We start from the raw sequence: 26,181 nt of genomic DNA on the forward strand, positions 1-26,181 counted from the left end.
CTTACCTTTTTGTTTGTAAAAGTAGGCTAGTAATAATACTGTCATGATCCCTCTGTCCATCCTGGTCTGCTGTCCAAAAACTCCTTTCATAATGTCCTGTCCATTCTGTAGATTATAGTATCCTTCAAAACTTATTCCTGACAACCACATTCCTACGATCATGCCTTTTGTAACTGGATAGCTGTGCAACAGCCAACCAACAAGTTACTGTGATGAATATGGTGGTTGCTAATACCTTAGTGAACAGGGTTCCATTGTCATTAGGATGTATTTCTTGGTAAAAAAAATAAACTGCACATGATAGATAAAGATATGTTTATTGACACATATCCATCAGTGCGGCCTCCAATGCAGTTAAACATGCAGTTCATCCAAGACAAAATAGAGTAGATCATAGTTCCAGTGCTTTTTATGCTGAACAAAAATGTAAAAACAATTTTGAATATTGAGGAGGTATTCATGATCCTTGTCTCTAATTATTTACACCAGGGGGGGGTTGCATGAATGGGACATGTCCATGTAGAACTATATCTATACTAAGAGGAGTTTGTGATACGCATATTTGCCTTTGTCCAAATACACCATTCAAATATGGGGCAATGGACTCTGGGAACTGTGTGTTGACACCCTATTGATATGTGTCCATTAAGAGGCTATTGATGTAGTCAAATGACAGAACTTTACTGATAAAACCACAAAGTGGCAGATTTAAAACAAAAAAATGGAAGAGTTAAGATTTGTCTTGTTTTGGAGATAAACACAAACAGATATGGCAGTAAAATCGTTATCCAAAAGTTAAGGCACTAGGTGGGCCAAATGCTACACCTGTTGAGTCTTCTACAAATAATTTACAATTCAAACAGTGCAGTTGTACATTTGTTAACTTAATGTTTTCCTTTTGAACCATTTATCTATGAATCATGTAAGGCAATACATTACAAAAAATAAACATTACACAAAAAAAACAAAAAACGATGTACCCAATGAACACATACAATTCAATGAAGTTTTAGGTCTCCTATACGCCATTACAATGGAATTTCCTTATGGCTTGGAGCAATAACAGTAATTATAATAAAAATAATAATGCATAGATTTAAATGATGATCTTGCATGCTCCTCACTCGATATTCATCTAATACTCATTTTGCCAAACGCTCCGCCCCGACCCTTATAACGGACTTGCAGAGTAATAGAAACAGAGGCATGAAGGCCCCCAGGAGTCCATCAGGTGAAGGCAGCAGTCAGTTCAGACGGAAACAGCTGTCCGTGCAAGCCAGAGTGTTCGCAGACAGGTAAGGAAAACATTGGAGTTCTTGCGAGTTGTACCCATTCACCGCAGAGTAAAGCCAATCCCTGTACTACAGTACCTCCATGTTCATGCAAGAGTCCCAGCGAAACCCCCCCCATTCCACCATTCGTTTCCCACAACTGATGATATGGAGAATGTACCCATGCCAAAAGTCCCCCCTCGCCCCCAATCAGGTCCATAGTTTGGTTAAGATGACAGCGCCATCCTCTGGAAGAAATGGAAAACTGCAGGTAAGCGTTTTCCTGGTTGAGGGGGGACCTCGGGGCTGCAGGAGCAGGAAGAGGAGGGGGGGAAGAGCAGGCCTCAATGTCCCTGATGCTTTGTGTCAGCTAAGTGTTCCAATTCTCCAGCGCTGATCAGATTGTTTCAATTGACTTTTGAATAAAACAGGGGGCATCCACTTTTTCAAGGGGATAGGAGGATAAGAAAAACAAAAAAATCAAAACACAGTCCCCAACAGAATCCAGTGGTTCAGATGGTTAGCTGGAAGAAAGAGAGAAACAGGTGTCCAGTAAAAGAAGGCAAGTCATTTATCAACTGGTTAGTTCCCAGAAGTGAATACATTACTCAGGGGGAAAACCTAAACAGATGTAGACACAGCATTCTAATAGTCGTCGCTCGTCTGCACCCCATCTCTCACACGGACCACCTGCTCAAGCAGGGTTGCAAAGAAGCCAAGGGTTAGTCGACAAAACCAACGAGACTTGAGCGTGAATTAGAGACATAGAGCCGAATGGAAAACAACCACCAAGGAGCCAACCAACCCAGGACACGATTAGACCATTAACACAGTTAATAATAAATAAACCGCGCCGATCAAAACGGCAGGATTTAGTCTAATGACGCGAGACTCTCTCCCGAAAATGTGGGGTCTGCAGAAGCGTCTGTCAACAAGTGCTGGAGGTTGGGTCTGCGGCCTGGACGCTGGACTGGGCCCTGCTACAACACAGGAGACAAACAGCAGGTCACACGACTGACGGAGCTGCGCAGCGGCAGTCAGCCCCAAAGCGCACCCGCTCCGGTCATCCCATCGACGTCGTCCCTACACAAAGCCCAACCCGACAGCTGTTACCAGCCGACAGGCCGTGAATGTGACGGCCGAGACCGTTGGAGAATGAAGGGGGAAAACACACGCCGTGACCGCGGGGTGCAAAGGTTACCTTGGCTTGCCCGTGATGCTTTTGGGATTCTTGCGGAAGGACTGATTGGCCGCGGAGCGCGTGGAGATGGTGCGGGGCGAGGCCCTCATGAAGGACGAGGGAGGAGTTTTGGGGATCTTCTTGCCCAGGTGGCCGATCCACTTCTTCTGCTCGTCCTGGGTGAGGGCCAGCAGGAGCATGTTGCGGGCAGACGTCACGTCGTAGTTGACTGTGGGGGGGGGGGGGGGGGGGGGGGAAGGGACAAATGCAACAACGCTGAAAACACGAGCTCGCACAACTCGCTCTCCCTGCTGGGGAGAATGCATTAACATTCCCCCAAAAAAGTATCCCATCGAGAACAAAAACCCCATCTCTCTTCCCATGTGACGGGGCCCTGTGTGTGTGTGTGTCTCGTACCTTTGCAGGGGGCGATGACGTCCTCCTTCTTGTCCAGGTGGTCCTTGTGGCACTTGACGTGGCAGCGGCGGCACTCGAGCGCGGCCGGGGGCTTGAAGACGTGCCACAGGGGCTTAGAGCACGCCTCGCAGTTGGAGGGGAAGTGGTACAGGGTGGGGATGAACTCGTGGCCCTTGTGAGGCAGGCAGTTGGTCTTGTCGCCCTGGGGGACCGTCTCAACGTCGGCCTCCTTCCTGCACTCGCCCTCGTTGGCATAGAGGATCTAGAGGAGAGGCAGAGTGTGGGGGGGGGGGGGAGTGAGAGGGGACTGAAACACCTGCTCGACTGAACCAAAGGGGGGGGGGGGGGGGGGGGGGGGGGAGGGAGGTGTCCTACCTGGAATATCCTGGGGATCTCCTCAGTTTCTGCCCGGTACACGTCTCCCTGGGTGACCGGCCTCACATGGAACAGTTTGCTGTGCGGGACGACAAGCGGTCAGTCCGGCAGAAAGGCAAACCACACGGAGCGTATTTGCCAAATCAGCCCACGACCGTGGGAACTAAACGTCCTCATAGCAGGTGTGAGAGAGGCTAATACAACAGACCACTTTTTGCAAATGAGACGTCAGCCAACGCAGCCGCAGGCGTGGACGGCGGGGGGGCACTTACTCGATGTCTAGGACCATGGAAGGGTTGGACTGCTCTTTGTCCAGCTCGTCGTTGTAGAACAGGATCTTCTTGCTGCTCACCACCACATACTAGAGAAAACACACGAATGAGGTCACGTGCTCTGGGGGACACGAGGAGCTGGTGGGGACACAGAGGGGCGTGGGGGAACGGGACCCCAGCGTGGAGGAGGGGGGGAGTCTTCTTGTTGTGACATACCTGCTTCCTCCAGCCGTAGCGCTTGATATTAGCACGGTTAGGTATGGACAGCCACCCCTCCAGTCTGGATTCTGCGGGTAGATGAGCCAAGTTCAAGAACCGAGCCAGCGATGAGACACTAACCCCCCAAAAAGGCCATGCAGTGATACAATCCAAACTCAACTGGCAGAGCGGACAACACAAATAAATAAGAGTCAGGTGAGGAGAAAAACACAGAACTCTGTTGTTTCAAAACAACGTTTCTCGCTGTCTGGGCTCCACTTAAATGTACGCACGCAATGTACGCTCGTGTGTGAAAGGCCCATGATCCCATGCTGGTAATCCACAATTCGGCCGATCTAGATCCCATGCATAAAGGGGTATTAAGGGGTATCATGGGATTGGTCATGAATCAATGAGAAAGGCACAATGGTGGCGTTCCTCCAGCACGTCAGAGGTTTCAAACTCTATTTTAAGAAGGAGGGAGATCAGCGAGTGCACATAGTGTAAGCATGACATCGCTTTGGCTCGCCAATTGGCTTGTCCTTATCATTGACTATGACGCAGAGTAAATATCCTCTTTGTTGAATTCATCGTGAAGGCTTTGGGCCACAAAGACACTGGCTGGCCTGTGTACCGTTTGGATTATCAGTGGCATCTGTGAAGTGTTACAGACTGTTCAGAAACTCGGCATGCTTTGGGACAACACAAGTTAGGGGAACTGACAAAGGCTTGACGCCCAGGGTGACCGAGTGAGGGAAGTTGTGAGGTGGTCATGCATCGACACACCAAACAGTAAAAAAAGTGCGTTTTGGAAGCAGACAGGAACGTAGCAGGGGCGTGGTCCCGGTTTCCAGACATGTTTTGAAAGGTGCTCAGAGTGATGAGTTAACTCAGCCAGGGGGGAATCTAGGTCTGGAACGGTGACCTTTGGTGTCGATATGGAGCCTCAGTTGTGACACGCAAGAATCTCCCAGCAAACATCATTAGGCTCCCATGCCCTGCACTTTAGAGTCAAATGTTGAGTCAGAGTTGAGTCAAGTCCTAAACACATTAACGGTTGGAAATTGAAACTCTTGTATGGATTTAGTTTTTGTTGCTGTGTTCAGTCATTGGAAGGTTGGTCCCAATACAGCAATAAATACCTATTTTCTTGTCACTCAGAACAGCTTCTTTCAAAAGTGTTCAACAAAAAGGTACTTTTCTCACCCTAAAGGCAAAGGGAAACTCAAAATTGGAAACACAACAGCAAAGACACGAGCGCGCGCGCACACACAAGACAGCACAGGCCAGGCACAATGGGAAATCCAGGCTGCAGGTTACTCACAGAGGGAAAAGAATAGAAGTTACAAAGATCACAGAGCAAGGAGAACCAACTGGATATGAGGGAATAAGAGATGAGAGACTTTAAACCACAGACACCAGGGTTCAAAATACAGAATAACACCCGGCACCAACAAACATTGAGTTCAGAACATCAAGTCTTTCAACAAGCGCCACACTTAAAACCATAGACAATCAAACAAGGATGCTATTTGTCGAAACAGTCCATGAAAACCCACAAAGGAACAATCTGCTCTCTAGATTCACAGTTGTCCATGCTGGCTGTGGACTTCTGTGTAGGATAGGTGATTAACATGTGAAACTAACCACAGCCTTTTATGGGTGGCCTGCTACCCACTTTTCTTTGCTACACGGTTCAAATAAACAGATACGAGACGTTCTCTGTGTGTGGTTCTTCAGGAGGGGCAATTTGGACCTTTCCACCTATTTAGGAAACCTCTCTCGAACCTGCTCCCTTCCAGCCAGAGGGCCAACGACCCTGCAGGGGAAACTCGGGTCTGAGATCCGGTCTTAAATATCAGTTCGAGTCGTTCCACACATGTAGCATCCAGTGTCCCCGAATAGCTTTTTGTGTGTCATTTTGCAACCCCTCATAAGCTACGTCGAATGTGAAGGTTATATTTTTTCCAACAGGCCATTCAAGTCAGTGATAGACATCGGCCCCTACGTACACGGCAGTACTTACAACTGTTCATATGACTGAGGTCCTAACGCAGTAAACCGATTGACCGATCAAAACCAACCCTCGCTTTTAGCATAGGACGTTTAGGTGCATACACCAATTCAGACATCCAAACTGGCGAAGCCGGACTTTCCCCCCGTCTGGAGCCGGGCAGGGGGCCTTCCGGGATGGAGATTGTCCACAGAGGGAGATGGTCCTCTGTCGGGCCGGCTGTCCGAGAGGGAGGAGGGATGGGGTTGCCAGGGAGTTGTCTGAGCCCAGCCCCGGCCTGGGTGGTGGGGGGGGGGGGGGGGGCGGGGACCTTACCGGCCAGGTTGCTGTCCGTTTCGTCCGTCTGCAGGCTGGTGACGCTGGAGTTCTCCATGCGCAGGTGCAGGTCTTTGAGCTTCTCGCGGAGCTGCTCGATGTCGCTCTCCTTGCTGTCCAGCTGCATCTGCAGCTCGTTGCGGTAGGTGCACTCCTCGGACAGTTGCTGTGGAGGGGGGGGGGGGGGGGAGCAGGGGGGTCAAATGAACCGTCTGAACTGGGCTGAGCTTTCACACATCAATCGTGTTCGCTCTCTAAGACGGTTGGATACGAGTCGACATGTCATGCGACTGGTCGACATGTAAAGGCGACTTCTGATTGGTGTCCCTGGCCTGGAGAACAGTCCCCCCCCCCCCCCCTCCCTCCATCTCCCTCCCCCCGCTGCGAGAGTCCCTGCTCACCGCCTGCATCTCGCTCAGCTCCTTCTGGTACTTGATGGCCATGTGGTTGAACTTGTCCTTCTCCTGGTTGAGGTCGAGCTGCAGCTTGCGGTTCTCCTTCTCCTTCTTGCGCAGGTCGGCCGTGCTGCCCTTCTTCTTCTGGTCCAGCTTCATGTCCTTGCGGTTCATGATCTCCGCCAGCTTGTTCACCGCCTGGAGGGGGGAGAGAGAGAGAGACACACGGCGTGACTGAGCGGCCGTGTTCGGAAGCGTTCACCGTAGCGATGGGGGACGTGAGGATTTGGCCCGCGCGGCAGAGGAGCGGAGCCCGTACCTGGATCTTGAGCGTGCGCTCTGAGTTTAGGGACTTCTCGTAGTTGGCCTTGGTGGTGGCGGCGATCTCCTCCTTCTGGGCTTCGTACTCTGCGGGGAGGGAGAGGTGCGGGGTGAGGACACCAGGAGGGCTCTGGAGGAGTGGGTGTGTGGGGGAGGGAGGGAGACAGTACCTTCCTCCTGAGAGTGCAGCTTCTCAGTGAGCTCCGTCTTCTCCTTGCTGAGGTGCTCCACGTCTTTGGTCAGGGTTCTGTTGGACTCCTCGAGCTGGTGGAGGAGGAGGAGAAGGCAGGTGAGGAAAATAAACACCTACTCTCACTGGCATGGCAGTGACCTGCGCCCCAGGAGGTGTGTGTGCGTGTGTGTGCAGCCGTGTACGGACCCGTGCGATGGTGGCGTCCTTCTCAGAGCCCTCCTGCTTGTGGCGGGCTTGGGCCTTCTTGTTCTCCTGGCTGAGCTCAAAGTACTGCTCTTCCTGCAGCGCCCGGGCCAGCTGCTCCGACTCGGCCTTGGTCACCGTCAGGTCCAGCTGGGCTGACAGGGAATCCCTGGGGGGCACACACACACACGTTAGCCCAAATTGCCACGTGGCTGCGAGTCATAAGGGCCGGTGGCAGGCGCGTGCCGGGTGAAGGCGACGTCGTTACCTTTCACTGTGCAGATCCTGCACCTTCTTATGAGCATCCTGGACCTGGCGGTTCTTCTCCTCGATCTCCTCCTTCAGCTCCTTCACCTGAGTTTTGTAAAGTGTCTGAGAGAGCCAGGCGGGGGGGGGGGGGGGGGGGGAGACACGACCGTTACCCAGGGAAGCTCACTCACACGGGGCTGGTGTACGGGGCGGTTAGGCGGTGGTGGTGGGGGGTCGTGGCTCTACTCACTGAGAAATACTGTTCGGCCTCCAGCTGGTCCTGCAGTTCCCTCATCTGTCCTTCGTTGCCCCTGTATTGCCTGGAGGACACATCCAAACACGGCCCGTTAAAATTGAGGTGCAGCGGTCATTTTCACAGCAGTGCATTCACCAGCGCGACACGGGAGTGAACCGTGCGCATTGGAGCGCTGGTCGCAGTTAGCGGGTGCGCAGTGTGACGAGGTATATTTGAGGGGTGCTTTCATCCGCTGGGGCAGACGGCGATGGCGTTAACTGACGGAGCCTGCCACTCCCTGCAGAGTGCACACCGCCACATTGGGGATTAGGAGTGGGTGTGTGTGTGTGTGTGTGTGTGGGAGGGGCTGGCTAAGCCGTAATCCTGTGGTGTAAACATTGGCCCAGACACCCTCTAAGCTGGAATAATAGGCCTTTTCTGGAATAACAAGCAATTGTAAGGCCATTGACACATTGACTTCTAAAGACTATTAGCAGATAGGGTTGGAACGTTTGGAAAAAAAAGGTGCAGTTTGGCTGCTTGGCGCTTGTGTGTGAAGTTTGTGAGGCGGTCGACAATGGCTTCTTTTCCCACAGGCTTGACCTGTGGCAGAAGAAGGGAGTCGGTACAACAGGCTGTCTTCTCTAGACCCAATCCCCCCCCCCCCCCCCCCGACCGTGGGAGTGTGTTTGGGGGCGTTCCCTACTTGGTGAGCTGCGCCAGCTGGAATTCGACGGAGCGCTTGCTCTCCAGCGCGGCGTTGACCTCCTGCTTCAGCTGCTTCTCCGAGCCCCGCAGGCGCTCGGCGTCCTGCAGGCGGCCCTTCAGGTCGCTCTGGGCCTGCAGCCGCTTGCTGGACTCCTGCTCCGTCTGCATGCGCAGGGCCTTCACCTGGAGGGGGAGCGGGGGGAGGGGGGTCAGGGCACGTGTACACGGGGACGGCTGGAGCTATTTGCCTGCAGTCGAGGGGGTTGAATCCACCTCTGTGCACCGCTTTGGATAAAAGCGTCCGCTCAATGAACGCGTTATACCTCGTTGTTGTTGTTATTTGAACGTACAATACACAAGAGGAGAGAAGGCTTGAATCGGGTTGAAATATGCCAAATGGCGAAATCGCATGCATTCCAAAAGGCTATTTCATAACACTGAGACCAGAAAGGACCAGGAACACTTGCTCTAGCAGGAGGAGGGTCTCTCACCTCGTCCTCCAGCCTCTCCTTCTGCTTCATCAGCTGCTCCATCTTCTGGACCGACTGCTTGAGGTCAAACTCCAGCATGGAGCACTGCTTCTCCACCTCCACCACCCTGCTCTCCGCCCGCACCCGCGCCCCGCTCTCCTCCGACACCTTCTGCCGCACCGCTGCAGACACACACACACACGGGCCGTGAGCCTGGGCCGTCCGTGGACTCGGTGGGAGGTGGTTTAGTGCGTGAACATGCACGTAGCAGTTGGAATCAGCTTCCGGCGCCTGCTGTTCTTGGGAGCGTGGGCTAGGCCCCAGCTTCATCTGTACAGGATGCCCGGAGCAAAGTTCTGACATGCAAATGTGGACCAAACGCCTGAATTCCTTCTACTCATCCTGATGCCCTCTGGGTACGAGTCTATAGACATGGCTCTGGGGGAGAAGAGCAGGTGGAGAGGAGAGGGGAGGAGCAGAGATGGGAGGGGAGGAGAGAGGAGGGTAGGAGAGGAGAAGAAATGGTAGGAGGAGAGAGGGGAGGTGAGGAGAGAGGAGGGTAGGAGAGGAGAAGAAATGGTAGGAGGAGAGAGGGGAGGTGAGGAGAGAGGAGGGTAGGAGAGGAGAAGAAAGGGGAGGAGGAGAGAGGGGAGGAGAGAGGAGGGTAGGAGAGAGGGGGTTGGGAGCAGAGGAGAGGAGGAGCATGACAGAAGCATGACACGGAGCATGACACGGGGGGGGGGGGGGGGGGGGGGGCCGTGCTCCGCCACGGGGCCAGACGTACCATGCATGGCTGCTGACTTGGCCTCCTCGATGGACTCGTACTTGTCTGTGAGCTGGGCCTTGGTCACCCTGTGCTCCGTGTGCTCCTGGTCCAGACGCTGCTGCAGGGTCTTCAGCTTGTAGTTCAGGTCGATCTCCAGGCCGTTCTTCTCCTGCGACAACACGACACGGCACCGCGTTTTACCAGAGAGAGGAGCGTATCGAGAGAGAGCGTACCTGACGAGGGGGCGGCGTTCCCCTGCTCAGCAGGAGGGCCGCGGGGGGTTCATGGCAGCGTGTCGGTGGGGGACGGACCTTCTCCAGGTTGTTGCTCCTCTCCTGGGCCTGCTTGCGCTCCGTCTCCAGCTTGGACAGGCTGAGCTTCAGGTTCTTGTTGTCCTCCTGCAGCCCCGACATCCGCGCTGAGCCACACAGGGAGACAGGAGCAACACTCTCACAACAGCCCACACAGGGGAAACGGCTAATCGGCTCCCTTTGCTGAATCACTGTGGAGGTCGCGGTCCACGGTTTACCACCCCACTGCCATTTATAACCCCTAATGTCCCAAGTCATTTTGATCAATAAAAGCCCCACCCTTTATAGTCTACAGGCAGGGTTTCGGCAGGTTTCTGCAAGTCAAATGTAAGACCTTTTTAAAGACATTTTAAGACCATAAAGATTGAAATGTAAGACCTATACAATGCATTACCCCAAAAATATTCAAATTAAAGAAATTCTGAAGAAAAAAAAGATCCTTGTATTTCAATGAATGAGTCATTGAAAAAGCATGAACTTACAGTGAGCTGCATTAGTAACCTTCAACACACAATGTGCCAAATGCCCAAAACCTTACCCCCAAAATGAAAATAGGCTAAGACAAACTTTCCCTCAAATGTAGCTTGTTTCCCCGCTCTGGTGTGTGACTCCAGCGCTATGTTTTTTGGGCAAAGTTTGCAGCAAGCTTCGTACCTGGAGCTAGGTACAGCTTGTAACCAACAGCGGAAATCGCTGTGATCTAGCCATGTCTCATTGAAAGTACACTTTCCCATTTTCCGAACTATAACAAACTGAGGAGACGCGGGATTTGTAGTTTTATCACCGCATACGTACCAACACCAATATCCACCAGAAAGAACTACAACACACCAAACCAACGTTCTGAGGGCAGCGTTCTGATGGTTTTGTAGCAAAGACTCGAGCTCCCCTTTGTAGGCTACGTCTCAATACTTTTTTACTACTTTGTAAAAAGGTTCTGCGGCCAGCGTTCTGGAAATGAACAAGGGTAAACCTTTTTTAGACATCACTAAATTAAATTTAAGACCTCGGCTTCAAATCTGACGTTTTAAGGCCTTAAATTTGAAGTTCAGAATTTTAGACTTAGTAAAGACTTTTGAAGATTCTGCAGAAACCCTGGTATGCTTGTTCTTGATCTACTGAAATAAACGTGTTGATTAATGGAGTTCATTTATAGCTTTAAGGAGGCCTTGATGAGAGATGGAGGTCTGACGGCTCCATGTGCAGCTCGGGGCACCGGCACTGTCCGGGCACGTCCCAGATCAGTGGGCAGGTGATGGATGGGGACGGTTCAAACTGGGGCTGGGCTTCCAGCAGCTGTTGAATCAGGGAGGGACACCATGGCTCCCAGCTCTACATGTTAACGAGGTTGAAACTAGTTTCCCCCCCACATCGAGATCCAAGCTAATCCAACCCCAAGATCCAACGTCTAAAACCCCCCAGAAAAGCCAACCACCCAAATCCAATTTGAGCTTCTTTTTAGCGTGTGTGGGTGTGTTTGTGTGTGGGCGTGGCTGGGCTACCTTGCAGCTCGTGGATCTCCTCGGAGCCCTGGCTGGAGGTCCTCCTCTCTGAGTCCAGCGTGGTCTGCAGCAGCAGCAGCTCCCTCTCCAGCTGGCCTCGCTCCCCCTCCCAGCCCCGGCTCCTCTCCTGCAGCTCCCGGTTCACGCCCTCCAGCTGGCTCATGGACTTGGACAGCTCCGTGTGGCTCTTCCTCAGGCGCCCCGCCGTGTCCGACTCGGCCCGCAGCAGGTCGTTGGCCTCCTCCAGCTGTCAATCAAAGGGTGCGGGGGCGGGGACAGGTTCAAGCTGCTGGTTGCGGAGATTCTGTAGACTTGTTGTTTTTATCTAGGATTGCTTATGTCTTATTGCTTATATATGAACATGAATGATTCGAATGCCTCGTGTCTCGATGGGTTTTGAATCGATCATATGAAGACATATAAAAGGGTACTCATCACCAAGCATACATAAATAAATAAGTTCACAAAATAATTCATTTTTCAATCTCTCCCATCAGTCCAAGCACATCTCCTATTGGACAGAAGCCCCCCTTCACCCCTGAGCAGATGACTGTACAGACACAGACCTCCAGATAACACTCCCAGACCCATCAGTCTGGACGACACACCGGCATGGCCCTGATGAAATCTATTTGTAGGCGGGCTTTTCCCCGTTATGGCACTGTGTGCGTGCGTGTTCTTACCTGTTTCTGCAGCTGCACAATCTTGTCATTAGAGGCCTGAGAGCTTTGGTTCATTTTCCTCATGTCCTCCAGCTGCTCCTTCAGAGTAGACACTGGAGAGAGCCAACGGAGAATTCAGATGACCCCCCGTCTCATCCGACAGACACGAGCGGGGCAAGTTCATGCACATGGTGTCCAATCTGCTGTTTCACCCACTGTTGCTACGGCCAGGTTATTATGTGGAGATCCACTTAGTGTCGTCTCCTGGTGCAATCTAAATGGCCAGTCTAAGAAGGCCCTGGGCATCCTCTCCCAGCTAACCACACCATGAAAAGAGGCTGGTGTCATCCATTTGGGACCAACATATGTTTGGGTCAGATCAAATAGCTGAATTGGGGGGGAGAGGGGGGAAACTTTGCATGTCTTCAAAGAAAAATATGATCATGCACTTTATAGAATGAGAGAGGGGGGAGGTAGAGGAGGGAGGAAGACAAGGGGAGTTTGTGGCGTACCCTCGTTCTCCAGATTGCGTCTCTTCTCGGCCTCCTGGTCGCCCTTTCTTTGGTAGTCGGTGGCCCGGTGCTGGATCATCATCTTGTCCTTCTCCAGCAGGGACACGCTGGCCTCCACAGCCTTCCGCAGGTTGGCCTGGGGAGCAGGACCACACCACCCCCCCCGTCACTACCAGGAAGTCACACTCGGCCATCCTCACTGGGGGCTTGTAACTCGGTGTGGTGGGGGCGACGCCAGCCGTCGAAAACCGTGTGTGTGTGTGTGTGTGGAGAAAACACTCACCTCCTCGTCCAGCTCTTTCAGGATTTTGTCGAGCTTGGTGTTTGAGGTCCTGGGGGAGAGAGCGCAAGATACATTTTGAAATACATAGGATACAAATACATAGCATACTAATACATAGCATCAGGTGTTTTGTTTTGTTGAGCATTTTGGGCTGAGAAAAAATGCATATATATGTCAAATGAGTTTTGACATTATTAACCGTCACTGGTCGAACCATTCGACAGATGCGGTGCATGGGAGTTTGGTCCCAGACGGTGTTGATGTCCATACCTGCACTTGGCCTCCATCTCGTCCTTCAGCTGCATCTCACTGTTCAGCTGCTCCTCCAGCTGATAGATCCTCTTCTGCAGGTTCTCCAGCTGGACCGACGACAGACAAACACAGCCAAGGCCGGCAAAGCACAATGCACAATCAATGTAGAGTATATTCCTGCTAGTCTGGGACAGACAATAACGTTATCTTATTGCTAAACATAAAAAACACACGCTTGTGTGTTTGAAGTTAAGTTCAGAGGCAGGTTTGTCCCACGACAGGTTTTGGAGCCAGTGGGGAGCGTGTGAAGGGAGCTGCAGGGGGCTGCAGGGGGCTGCAGGGAGTTACAGGGAGCTACAGGGAGCTGCAGGGAGTTACAGGGAGCTACAGGGGGCTACAGGGGGCTGCAGGGAGTTACAGGGGGCTGCAGGGGGCTGCAGGGAGTTACAGGGAGCTACAGGGAGCTGCAGGGAGCTACAGGGAGCTGCAGGGAGCTAAAGGGAGCTGCAGGGGGCTGCGTCAGGGGAACTCACATGGCTCTTCTCTTCCTTGGTGGAGCTGCTGCGTTTCTCACTGGTCTTGGTGCTGGAGCTGCGGGTGAACCTGAACACACACACACGCAGAGCTCTGTCACAACAGCTTTAACACACATGCACACACACCTTCAGACGACACAGGGGGTCACGGCTCACTAAACTAGCCATGGAAGAGTACAACAGTCAACTTAGGATAGAGGGTTCAGGTAGGGGACTGCTGCCGTCTTACTTTGAAGAACATACACCGGCTCACTGGCTCGGCTGTGTCAGGGTAGAAACAGTGGCTTTGGTTTCAACACGAGCACAGTTCAATAGCTGACTGACCGCTGGAGCGAGTGAGGCGCCTGCACAATGTCGAAAGGGGGAGCAGAACCAAGATGGCCGCCGTGCGGACGAGCTCGGTTGACTATGGGGCCCTGTGCCGGCTGTGCCGGCTGTGCCGGCTGTGCGGCGGACTCACTGGTGGCTGCTGTAATAGGTGAAGCCCACAAAGGGGAGCTGGTTTCCCACGAAGGCCTTTGGTATGGGGAAGGTCTCCTCGTCGCCGCGGTCCTCCTCGATGTCGTCGAAGTTGCTGGTGTCGATGTCGCTGCTCAGCTCAGGCACCACGGGGGCGGCCGCTGCACGGGGGGGAGAGACGAGTGGGTTGAGGGGGACGGGAGAGAGACAGTGGACCTGTGCGCGTCTGCGCGAGCCCTAGCTATCACGTCATGTCCCTGTGTGAGAAGCCCTGTTTGGGGAGAGGCAGAGGGTTTCCTGCAGAAAAGGGGGGGGGGATGTGAAGAGTGCCTTGATCATCGACATTCTCAGGTGTGTAAACAACAAGAGGTGAACCCAACCGGCCAATCAGCCGTGTGCTGGGAGCTGGAGGCATGGTAAAGTGCTGACTCCAAGCTGGGGGAGGACCGAAGATCAACTTGCTCAACAGGGGCCGCAGCGCGGCGGACTTAGCCCTCCGCTCCTAATCTGGCCCTGCTCTGGTGGACGAGGTGGAGGCTAACGGTTAACCTGGCTTCCCCCCTCCCCCCCACCCTGGGCTGTGTCTCTGTGCTCCCTCGACTGCCCCACACACTGAAACCACCCCCGTTCCTCACACTGGGTCTGTTGGAGAAACAGACATGACAGATAGGAACTTAACTGATCCCGAGAGGGATTTAAGAACACAGTAATAATAAAACAAGGGGAAAGCATCGTCCCTTGGCACATTATAATAAACATGTATACAGGTACGAAACATAAAAAAAAAAAAGAACTAATAATTTTTCATGTCAGTATCAGATTGTCAACGCGGACAGCGTGGAGAGAAAGCAGAAGGGGAAGGTGTCAAAAGGGCAGCGCCAAGCGCGAAACGTGGGCGTGTCCCTCCAGCCAAACTCACTCTCCCTGATGTTGTCCCAGGTCCACTGGTCGTTCTTGAAGAAGGGGTGCCTCTTGATCTCGTCCACGCCGTTGCGTCCCAGTCGCACCTCTCTGAGGAGACACCCCAACCAGCGCACAGCCGTCAATATCCCAGCCTGGGGCTTGGGAAGCAATCCACATTGTGTACATTCAAGGGGAACCGCAGTGGTGTCACGTTTTAACCACGTCAGCACAGCTGGCTGGCAGTACTAGGGGGGCTGGATCTCGCCCTTAACCGTCAGCGTTGCTTTGGGAGCAACACTGAGAGGCGCCTGATGGCATTTTAAAGAATGCTATCTTCATGTGCTGTACCCCGTCAGCGAGTCAATGGCAATCAATGAGTGAAGTGAAGGTGTGACGAAGTGAAAGATCAATAACTGGTGCCCCTCGATCTTACCTGTCGGTCAAGAACGCACAGATGAGGTTTTTGGCGTCCTTGGATATGTCGCTGTCCTCGGGGAAGGTCAGCGCGTTTTTGTGGTTCATGATCTTGCTGTACGTCCCCACCAGCGAGTCGGCGTAGAAAGGCGTGTCGCCTGCAGCGGGACCACACAGCCATGGGTTAGGAGAACGGCCACAAATGAAGCCTAAACCCCCCCCCCCCCCCCCCTCTAAAGAGCCCCAGAACACACGACCGGGCCTGCTGGAGGGCCGGATCTGTTCCAGGGATCCTGTTGACGTTTCTGTGGGAAATGACTTTTGATCCTCTCCAAAGTGGTCGATATCAAACACAGGAAAAGCACACAAGCCCTGCAGCGACGACGTACGAGCCTGCACAGCTTGCTCGCCGGAAGCCTTTCGCGACGACAAGACACAGGACGATCGGGGGCCCCCCATCTCCCATTCGGAGCAGGCATTTCGTGAAAAATGACACTCCAATACCCTCACGTGATTTTTGGCGGCGCACTTGAATGCGTCACCTGCACACGTACAGCGGGGGCCCCGGGGGTGAACTCACCGACGAGCATCTCGTACAGGAAGACTCCCACAGACCACCAGTCACACTCTCGGCCGTAGTATCCGTCCCCTCCCTGGGACTTGAGTACCTCGGGTGAAATGTAGTCAGGGGTTCCCACGGCCGTGTCACATCGTACCATACCGTCCTGGAGGGATGGGGGGGAGAGACAGCCTCATGAGCTACAGCACCAAACTCCTACCTAATAAAATCAAAGAGCACAGCCCTCTGGTTTTGCATAGGGTTCAACCTGCTGACACAACGAGTGGACTGTTCTCCCCAGGGATGACATGTGCGTGTTGTGTCAGGGTGGAGTGATGACTGCAGGAGATACCTTGTTCATTTTCATACAGGTTCCAAAGTCAGCCAGCTTCAGGTGGCCTGCTTCGTCCAGCAACATGTTGTCAGGCTTCACGTCCCTAAAAGAGATAGACCCCCCCAGAAAAACAATCAAGCCAGCTTTAAACTCATCCCCCCCTGTACACAGGGACAAAGGAGGGAGAGGAAGGAGAGGAGGGAGAGGAAGGAGAGGAGGGAGAGGAAGGAGAGGAGGGAGAGGAAGGAGAGGAAGGAGAGGAGGGAGAGGAAAGAGAGGAGGAGAGGAGGCCTCACCGGTGGATGAAGCCCATGGCGTGGATCCCATCCAGTGCCAGCACCACCTCGGCCGTGTAGAAGCGGGCCCACTTCTCGGGGACGTCGTAGTGGCTCATCAGGTTGACCAGGTCCCCGCCAGGCATGTACTCCATCACCATGTAGAGGTAGCGGTTGTCCTGGAAGGCGTAGAACAGCTGCGGGGCCAGAGAGGAGACGGATGTCAGAGGCGGTCCAGACCCGGGACGTGGAGCGTGGCAGGGAGAGGAGGCGACGCGCCCCTGTGCGCTTCCAGCGTCCCCCGGGTGGATAGAGAATGTGCAGCGTCAGCAGGTGACCTGGGAGGACTGGGAGAGGAACCCCTACCTGCACGACCCAGGCGCTGTTAGCGAAGGCCATGATGTCCCTCTCCTCCCAGAAGAACGCCGAGTCGGACCTCTTGATCATCTCAAACTTGCTCAGCAGCTTCATGGCGTACACCTTCCTCGTGGCTTTGTGCCTAACCTGGAGGGGGGGGGGGGGGGGGCAGGACGTAGAGAGTTCAAAACTCAGCATGCGAGCTGTACCGCTCGCGGAAGAAGAAAAAAACGGATGCGAGTTTGAATGCGGGCAGCCCGGGAAAGGACGCTCACCAACTGGACTTCTCCAAACGCTCCCCTCCCAATGACCTTGACCACCTCATAGTCCTCCCCTTTCATACGCAGGTCCCGGATTTTACTGATGGTGTCCTTATCTGGGGAACAGAGAGAGCGAGAGAGAGAGTGAGACAGAGAAAAGACATAGAAGAAAAACATGTTAGAGCAGCGCAGGCTTCCAACCATACAAAAAAAAGAAAACGAGTCAAGAAACCCCCAGGCCCAGCTCCCCACTGCAGGAGCCTGATCCCCCCCAGATCACTGAGCCTGCAGGGGGACATCCACGAGTTATGAGAGGAGCAAATAAGGAACAAGATGGAGATGGGCGCATCATCTAAACCATGGGACACATGAGTGTACATTCCAGGGTAGCTCATCAGCTGCAGTACTCCTGTTCCCCTTTACACAGAACACCTGGCGAGTGCGCGCTTGTTAAGTTGGCTTTTACCAAATAAGGTGTCGGGCGATGACGTGTGTGATGTTGGTGGTGGGGGGGGGACAAGGTTGCTGATGAGGAAAGCCCTGCCTGACCGACAGGCCTGCTGGGAGGGGAGAAGCTGCTCGGGGGGGAACGTGTTCCTGACTGGAACAACACTGGCCCCTCTGGGGGGAGATAGAGCTCAGCCAAATTTGGTCATAGTTGACAAAGGAGGGAGGGGGGGGTCGTTTTCTATTCACACGGGTCACAACTGGCACTGGAACGCATGGAGAGGGGGGGGCTGGGCGGGAGCATCCGAGTTCAATTGATCTAAAAATACAGGCGAGGGCCTATTTGAATAAGAACATCCAAGTGCGAGTCATTTCCAGCAGGGCCTCGAGGGAATACAATCCACCGCTTCCAAATACGACTGGCTGTGAGGAAGGGCCCAGACCTGGGAACCCTTCAAATCAGATTTACCTCCATGGGGCTCGGGGGGGGGACAAAGGGAGGAGAGTTAGGTGGCGGAGAGGCTGGTTGGTGATGCTCACAGAGCTGTGAGTTGAAGGGGCTCTGGACTGTTCCGGAAGGAACTATCAGACTGCATGGACTAGTTTCCAGAGAGAACACTGGGAAGTGCAAAAGGCTTCGGGCAGTGCATGCCACTGGCAACCAGTCCTTCTCACAAGACAGCCAGTCCCATTAACATCCATCGATGCGTTTTCAACACTCGGCTGTCGAAACACAAAAGGTACTGTAGCAACACTAATTGAACAAATAGCTTGCGACAGTTTCTTCCCCAAGGCGTCACAGGCTTGTATTGCCAGTCTCAGGGTCTCAGGAGAGCCCAGCATTTCAAAAGAACTCATCGAAAACGTTTCAGTCATCCGATGAACTCAGATGATGTTGTCGGCATGGAAAACGTAGTTAATAACTATCAACCATTTACATGTACTTGCAGGTTAACTTGCAAGTTACCCACCCCCCCCTCGTTTAGGCCATTGCATCCACTATAATATGTGTACGTCTATCTAATATAGACATATAGTGTATAGATATATTGTGTATAAAACCAGTATGGTGGGGGGGGGGTTAAGGGTATCTCGATTCAACTCTAATTTGTCATAACCTTCACACAACAGGCACACCGACAGCACACACAGACACCCTTGTTCTTGGAGGTACTGTATTTTGCGCATTTCCCAGAATGCCCCACCACCACCGCCGCCGCCGCCAGCCGTGGTGCCGGAGCAGTGCGAGGGCAGAGCCTCGGTGTGGGGAGGCCTCCACCATCATGTGGGTCACCAGCCACTCATGAAAGAGCCTTTGTTGGGGGAGTCTGAGCGCCAGACACAATTGTGCCTGCGCCTGGATGGAGGCGCTGACCCAAAAAACGAGCCTCGTCCTAGGAGCCTCCGGTAGCTTCCGCGGACGCCCGCCTGCCCCGGTCTAGGAGCCGTGGAAGTGACAATCGGGGAGGAGCACCGGGCGTGGGCTACTTACATCTATTCAAGAAGTTGTCGATGCTTTTGTTCTTCCTCAGGGCTGGGAAGTCAAGGTCGTACACCAACGCGTCCAAGCCATCCTACGAGAGAGAGAGAGAGAGAGAGGGAGGGAGGGAGAAGAGAGTTAATAGGCGATGTCACTGTCACTGCAGTAGTTTTGTTTCCAGCCTCACTGCACAACCTTCCTGTTCCATGTAGACATCTAAGGCATAAACTCTGCTTCTCTGACTTCTGTGAGAGCTTTTTCCATCCAGCCATGTGCCTTGAACTTCCCACAGCAAGCCACACCCTTCAAACAGCACCCCATACTTATACTTTATATGATACTACCCACGACTCGGGTTTTCAGTTCAATCCCAAACACAATATCAAATCGGAACACGCAAATGGGTAAACAGTACTGAAGAATGCTTGACAAAGGACGGACCTTTTTGAGAGTCATTTTGCGTCACTTTCTGCAACAACCACCAGCAGAAATGGGTTTGGGGGACATGCTGCTTGAGCCGCGAGTTCTTGGTCATCCAGACAAGCACACATCCCAAATCATCACAAAGTCAACAATAACCCGCTCATGACAGTGACTCAGAAAACGGAGGCTTACAAACGGAGGCTTACAATTTCCCAGTGATGACTGATGTAGCCACAGTGTGTGGAAGGTTTTTAACCTAAACTACCAGAGAGCCGGTCCTCTGGCCGGCAAAGCAAACAGGGGGGAAGTTGTTCCCTGCTCCGTTCACTTCCGGTCACAAACGTGACATGACAGGAACAGGTGTAGGTAGCCTTGCTGCGGTGCAGTAACAGTAAGGACGTATGCCCAGACCCTACATTTACATTTAGTCATTTAGCAGACGCTCTTATCCAGAGCGACTTACAGTAAGTACAGGGACATTCCCCCGAGGCAGGTAGGGTGAAGTGCCTTGCCCAAGGACACACAACGTCATTTGGCACGGCCGGGAATTGAACTGACGACCTTCAGATTACTAGCCCGATTCCCTAACCGCTCAGCCACCTGACTCCCCTCTACATGACATAGGACCAACCGCCTCCCATCTGTGGAGTGTGTGCTGGTGCAGGAGGGGAGACGGTGTTCTGGGCCTGAACACATCCGCGTCATCAACGACCTCAAAGGAGAACTGGCACAGCGAGACTTCCTCAACTCCACTCTGCCCTCAGTCAAAAAAGACCAACTTGAAAACCCTGTGTGTTCTCTAAACTCAACCTGTGCACGCATGTGTTTTGGCTGATTAATTTTCGCATGGTAAATCCGCTAGCTACCTAGCTTTTCGACGTATTCCCACACCAAAAAAAGCAGCCTCTGTTTATAGGAAACATGCATGCGTTTGGCAGTTTATTTCTGCTATTAAAACGGGTCAAATCGAAACAACAGCGCCTATGTATTTGAAATACAGTGCGGATGTGAGGAATGTAACTGTCCACAGACCATGAGCTTCAATACAACCACTGGACTGTGCTACATGAATCAACGGGGTCCATTACTAGTGTTGTCATATGTTCTAACACAGGCATATTAATCCCCATTCTTCCACCAGTTGTGAGCATAAGGGCCAGTTAGCCTTAGGCCATGCCAGGGCAGAAGTGCCACCAGCAGGATTTAATCTAATCTTCCTTAATCCAGGATAGCTCACAAAAAGAGGGCACATGAACACAAAGAGTTGCTGCAGCACTGCAGAAATGGGCTCCTTCCTCACGGATAGGAAGGAGAACCGACAGTGAAACACAGTGCTAGGAGTCTATTAGCGTACGTGACTATCTTGCAGAATAATATAATATATAATATAATATGACCTTGGTGAACAGACTTTACTGAATCTATGACTTGGCTTTGTGACCCAATCCATACTCATTCAATGATTCAAAGCACAGTAGACGTATAGCTGTTAAGAAAAGGGGGAGGAAAAAAAACGTTTGTCTGCGTTTAACCACTGACTGATACAGACACATAACAGGCCTTCATCTCTGCACAAATGATGATGACGAATGGTGAATCAGCCGCTCTGACGAGCAGGGGAATCCTCTTAAGTAACCGTGCTGCTCCTCTCGGAGTGCAGAGGGGTCAGGAACGCAGTCTCTCCCCCCCCCCCCGCCTCGACGAGACGTCGAGTGAGTGAACGCCTCGGGAGAGGGAGGGAGGGCAGGAGGGAGGTGAGAACTGGGTGGGCAGAAGGAGGGAGAAAGCAGAACCCTAAGTGAGACTGGAAGAGAGAGGTAGGCTAGTCATAGACAGGAGGGAAAAGAAGGAGAGGCTAGCTTCAACAGAAAGAAATGGAAGGGAAGGAGGGAGAATATGAAGGAAGAGGGAGGAGTCAAAAAAGAAAGAAAGTGAGGCCTTGTTGACCATACAGTTGTAGCTAGGCATAGCTATGGAAAGAAGAAAAAAAGAAGAAGAAGCAGACTTGGAGTCCTCCAGGACGCTAATCACACAGCTCTGTGCTCAGCAATGCACGTTTGCATAACTTCCTGCCACAGAGAACTCTGGACAGCCACAGTAACATTCCTCAACAGGACTGTACACGTCAGAGAGCTATTTTAAGTATGTGGCCAAACAAGTTCTCCACACAGAAAAAGGTCTAAAACCAATGCTATTACAGTGGCTCCTATTCCAGGGTTTTCAGGGCACAATATATGGGCCTAAGTGAACTATGGAAAGCCTGCTAAAAACACAAACAAACATACATGGACAATAGCAGCGCTTTAAATGTCGGTGAGCTTTCCCATCACAATGCCAGGAATTCTGCCTGTTCAGAGTGGCTCTCAGGAGTCTGCCTGAAGCACAACCCATCACTGATAAGGCCCTCTCGCTGCTAGGAACCACTCTGTGAGAAGATAAGAGGAATGACAGGCCTTGAACACCGTGGCTGATAGGCCACCCCTGAGTGGAGGATGCCAGGCAAATGTCAGAGTCACAACAGTCACGAAAGAGACAAACACCAGTAGGCAGGACCAACAGAAACTCAGGTACCAACAGGACCAGTGAAAGACCAGCATTGTGCTTTTCTTTTTTCTTTTTTTGATGGAAGCGATTACTCACGGGGCAACATGCTGGAAGCTGCTTTATGAGTTAAATGTCCCAATTCAAGGGACTTCAGAAACATGAGTCTTAACTTCACATAATTTTGGTTTATGGGCAGGCAGAGCACACACCCAGCTACCTCAGAGAGAGCAGCCGGCCTGGTCTCTGCTCACCAGACACACAGAATGGCTTTGGGACACACAGGGGACTCCAGGCGAGTCAAAGACAAGAGGTTATTTGATTAGCATGGAATTTTATTAAGCTGTGGGTGGAGTGGCAGGGTGGTGGCGGCGGCGGCGGTGGAGAGGGGCTCCAGCAAAAGGCCTCCATTCATTGATCACAGGAGATTGCAGAGAAGGAGGAGGGGGGATTGGGGGGAGGGTAGACGAACAACACCCTTGTGTGTGACTGCCTGCAGAAACAGTCCTCACAGCTTTTTACCATTAAAATGCAAAGAGTGTTGCTTTTTAGGTGAGTTAAAGCCGGCAGGGAGATAAAACAACTGCCCTTGCTAGAGGCAGTTTCAGCTGCTTTAATGGCCTGTAGTGTCATTAGAAAGAGATGCAGTAAGGTGGCTATGGGGGTGAGTTTAAGGGAAAAGCACCTCCCCAAGTTAGACACAACTGGAGAACTGGTATGTCTCTAGCTGGAGCTAGAAGTCTGTCTCACCATTATTTTCAACCATAACCACACAACTTGGGCATTCCCTTGTCCATTCTGCTTCTAATTGGGGCAACAAATCAACTCTAAGATAAAAGGTTCCTTATCCGTGCATGTTTAGGCTGGCTATTTCATACCTGCAAACATAAGGCATTTTCCCAAAACAATAGCAGGAAATTCAGGGAAACACATTTCCATCAGACAGCCATACAATGGTGCTCTAGGTGGATTCATAATGCATTTACAGGGTCAGGAAGCAGATCCCAAGATCCAGATGTGATATCCTCCCATCCACTTGATCACTAATGTTAAAGATCATGTTTTAAGACATGTATATGTATATATATATACACACACACTGATGGCAATGGGGTGAAGCTGCTGACATTTTTCTGTGATGCAGCAGAAAGTTGTGGAGAAATGGTAGCCTACGCTTACTAAAATATACTGAGCACCTCGAGTGGAGTAGCTAATGTTAACCGTGGAAAATGAGTGTTATTGCTGTTATAAAGCAGTGGTAGCGATAGCCATGGCGAGGGAGCTTCCAATGAAGAAATTATTGATAAAAAGGGTTTGTCTTCTTCAGTTATTTGGAAGTGGTTTGGCTTTTTGAAATCCGACAAAGAGCAGAGCAATGTTCTGTGCAAATTGTGTAGTAAACAAACAGGTGGCTACCAAGTCTGGTAATACGAAAAACCTTTTTTACCACCTGAAGCAAAATCGCTCGTTGGAACATGCAGAAAGTGTGAGTTTGCACCAAGGTATTGATAAAAAGCAAGGTTTTTAAAAGCTTAAGTTACTTGACCCCAGGTACGTGCTCCCTGGCCCCAAACATATCTCTCACACCGCTCTGCCTAAACTTTATGCCGAGTGTAGGGAAAAAGTTGAGAAAGATACTTATTTTACTACTACAGCGGATCCGTGGTCTATCGTCTTAATTATTGTTATCGAATGGAAATATTGTGATAATTTTTTACCCATATCGCCCATTCCTAGGTCACACTTCAATTACGTTGTGTTTTATTGTTGTTCTTTTGTTGCTGGTGATTTATTAACTCCAACTAGTTACATGTGACAAGCTGTTTAGGAAATATTTTACTGTTTAACACAAATCAAAGTTTTGCATAATTCCTCATGCCCTGGGTCCTTTTGTAGTAAACAATTAATCTACAAATGAGGAACCAAAGACAGGCAGATACGGTATGTTACAGCTCGAACAGCACAGACCCCCCGGGCCCCTCAGAGCCATCACTGCCTATGCACTCATTTAGGACAACACTGTGATAACAAGTTCAGTCAGCGTGTTGGTTTCTCTCTGAGGGATCCTGTGTAGCAGGCCCTGCAGACATAGCCAATCACGAGGAGTAACTAAGACAGGGCCGGTAAGAGAGGAGCAGGTGAACTGTTGCAGCTGGGACAGCAGGCCGGCAGATCTGACACATCACTGATAGGCCTGTCATTACAATACATGTTAATGGTGGCTGACAGCTACACCAGCCCTGATCCAGTTTGTCAGCTGAAGTTTACATCCTCACTTCCAACCTGGCTTGGAAACACAATGGTGACAGGTTTTGGATAAAACAGGTATTTCACATACCATTTCCTGTTCTGCTTCTTCGGATATACTATTTTAGCAATCAAGATCATATTTGCCCTTGGCTAAAGCATCTATCCTCAAAGGACATTAACTGATTTATTCACAAGCCTTGTCACATTATTATGACAGCAAAAAATCAACAGTCAGTCAACACAAAGCAAGCTGGCTTTAAAAACCAGCAACACATTCAATTGTCTATAATATAACTCCCATAACAAGATATTTGAATCAAATGTATAGCAGGTCGAATGTCAATTCATTGCTGGAAGTCTTGAACCTGATTTGGAAAGCTGGAGCCACACAGATGAATTGTTGGTTATTTGACCATCTGGCAAGGGAACTTGCAACAGATCTGGCAACGTAGATTAATAAGCAGTAGCTAGGTTGGCTAAAGAGATAGTTAATAACTAGTTGGCTAGGTTGCACCTATAACCTATGCTTTTATCAAACGAAATAACGTCCTTGCGCCCACACTATAGTAGCGTCGCGAGGCATTAGCCTGCCTGCTAGCTAGCCAGACGATTCTTGACGAATGTGACTGACTCTGGGCAATGTGGTAGCTAGCTGTCTGAGTTGTCCAAGTAACATTTGCTAGCTACAAACACTAGCTAAAGTACTTACCAGAAGGCAATCCGTGTTTATTTCTGATTTCGGATCTTTCAGCATGGCATCAATTTTTTCAAACCGAGCCTCCAAACTCTCGCCGGCTGACATTTTCGCAGTCAAGTCGATATCCACGATGGTGAGATAATCAAGAAAATAGTTGGCAATCCAGAAGGCTAGCTAGCTAGCTTAGCTAGCAACCTGAAGCTACGCTAGCTAGCCAAATGTTCCTTTCTTCCCGTGAACTTGGTGTGTAAGCCGCACTTCAAAGAAGTGCTGTAGTATGTCTTCTCAAAATTTCGCAAACAAAGAGTTTAAAGCGGCGCTGGAAACACGGAAGCCACATTTTCTGAGAAAAGATATTTCCCCAGCTTGAGTTTGAACGCGATAACTTTAGCAGCTCGAGCCACCTAGCCAGCCAAGTTAAATGCAGCACAACAGATTAGCTAACTTTACGTTAGTCAGTCTCCACAGGATGCCACAGAAGATGGGTTAAAAATGTTGATACATCCGAACAATAGCAACAGCTTAAATATGCCTTGCAAAGTTGGATATGTGCAAGGTTACTCCAGGCCCATATCTATATCAGTACCAGGCCCTTGAAAGAAAAAAAGACAAACGAGTCTGACAGCTGCAAAGTAGAAGTGCTGAAAAAAACTTCTCCTTCCAAATTTCGATCAGTTTAAAACACGGTCTTGTTAAAACACTGTATTGCAGTCCTTTTGCTGTGAGCCTCGCATTGTCATTGACCATCGGTTGTAACTGGTGTAAACAAAAAATCTTGCAGGCGCTACATTGGCCAACAGCTTTTTGAACGATGGTATTTTTTCGAAAAACAGACGATGCCCGATTTTCTCCCACAGCCCGACCAACATGTCCGCCTTCCTGTTCAAACACCCCGGAGAAGCAACTTCGAAACGTCAAGTACTGCGCATGACCTCAATCCAGGCGCGTTCAATGAGTTTGAGGGTTGCGCGAAACGATGATGGCAAGGCAATATGTTACAGTTCATTAGTGTTTCGGTTCGACACGCACGTTTTGAAAGACATTCAACTTCATTATAATACAGTACCGTATAGACGCAATCAAAAAAGTTAAATATAGCAAATAAAAAAACTGTTTATCAATTGAGTTAACAAGCCTACCAGCAGAGGGCGTACAAAGGCGC

General features: G+C 51.2%; 1 protein-coding gene across 3 annotated transcripts; it reads right to left on the minus strand.

Moving 5' to 3' along the window:
- Positions 1–301: 301 nt before the first annotated feature.
- Positions 302–25,922, minus strand: rock1 (Rho-associated, coiled-coil containing protein kinase 1). 3 transcript variants are annotated; one of them, XM_047026788.1, is made up of 33 exons: positions 25,032–25,922; positions 19,121–19,202; positions 17,197–17,297; positions 16,931–17,068; positions 16,586–16,761; positions 16,308–16,392; positions 15,977–16,121; positions 15,416–15,554; positions 14,999–15,090; positions 14,081–14,240; positions 13,618–13,687; positions 13,103–13,191; positions 12,833–12,881; positions 12,550–12,685; positions 12,059–12,150; positions 11,376–11,622; positions 9,874–9,980; positions 9,581–9,731; positions 8,818–8,978; positions 8,325–8,509; positions 7,634–7,703; positions 7,403–7,506; positions 7,138–7,303; positions 6,929–7,022; positions 6,757–6,845; positions 6,444–6,635; positions 6,043–6,208; positions 3,732–3,802; positions 3,516–3,604; positions 3,244–3,322; positions 2,869–3,130; positions 2,473–2,680; positions 302–1,795 (listed from the first exon to the last, which is right to left on the minus strand). In XM_047026788.1, exons 1-33 carry the CDS (start codon positions 25,122–25,124, stop codon positions 1,792–1,794), a joined length of 4,092 nt encoding a protein of 1,363 aa, XP_046882744.1. In that variant the 5' UTR covers positions 25,125–25,922; the 3' UTR covers positions 302–1,791. The 3 variants fall into 3 exon arrangements, with proteins under 3 accessions (XP_046882744.1, XP_046882743.1, XP_046882742.1); XM_047026787.1 differs by having other exon boundaries at positions 302–2,248; XM_047026786.1 differs by having other exon boundaries at positions 302–2,251.
- Between the last annotated feature and the right edge of the window lie 259 nt (positions 25,923–26,181).

The sequence above is a fragment of the Hypomesus transpacificus genome, chromosome 10 (genome assembly GCF_021917145.1).
Source record: "Hypomesus transpacificus isolate Combined female chromosome 10, fHypTra1, whole genome shotgun sequence".
NCBI lineage: Eukaryota > Metazoa > Chordata > Actinopteri > Osmeriformes > Osmeridae > Hypomesus > Hypomesus transpacificus.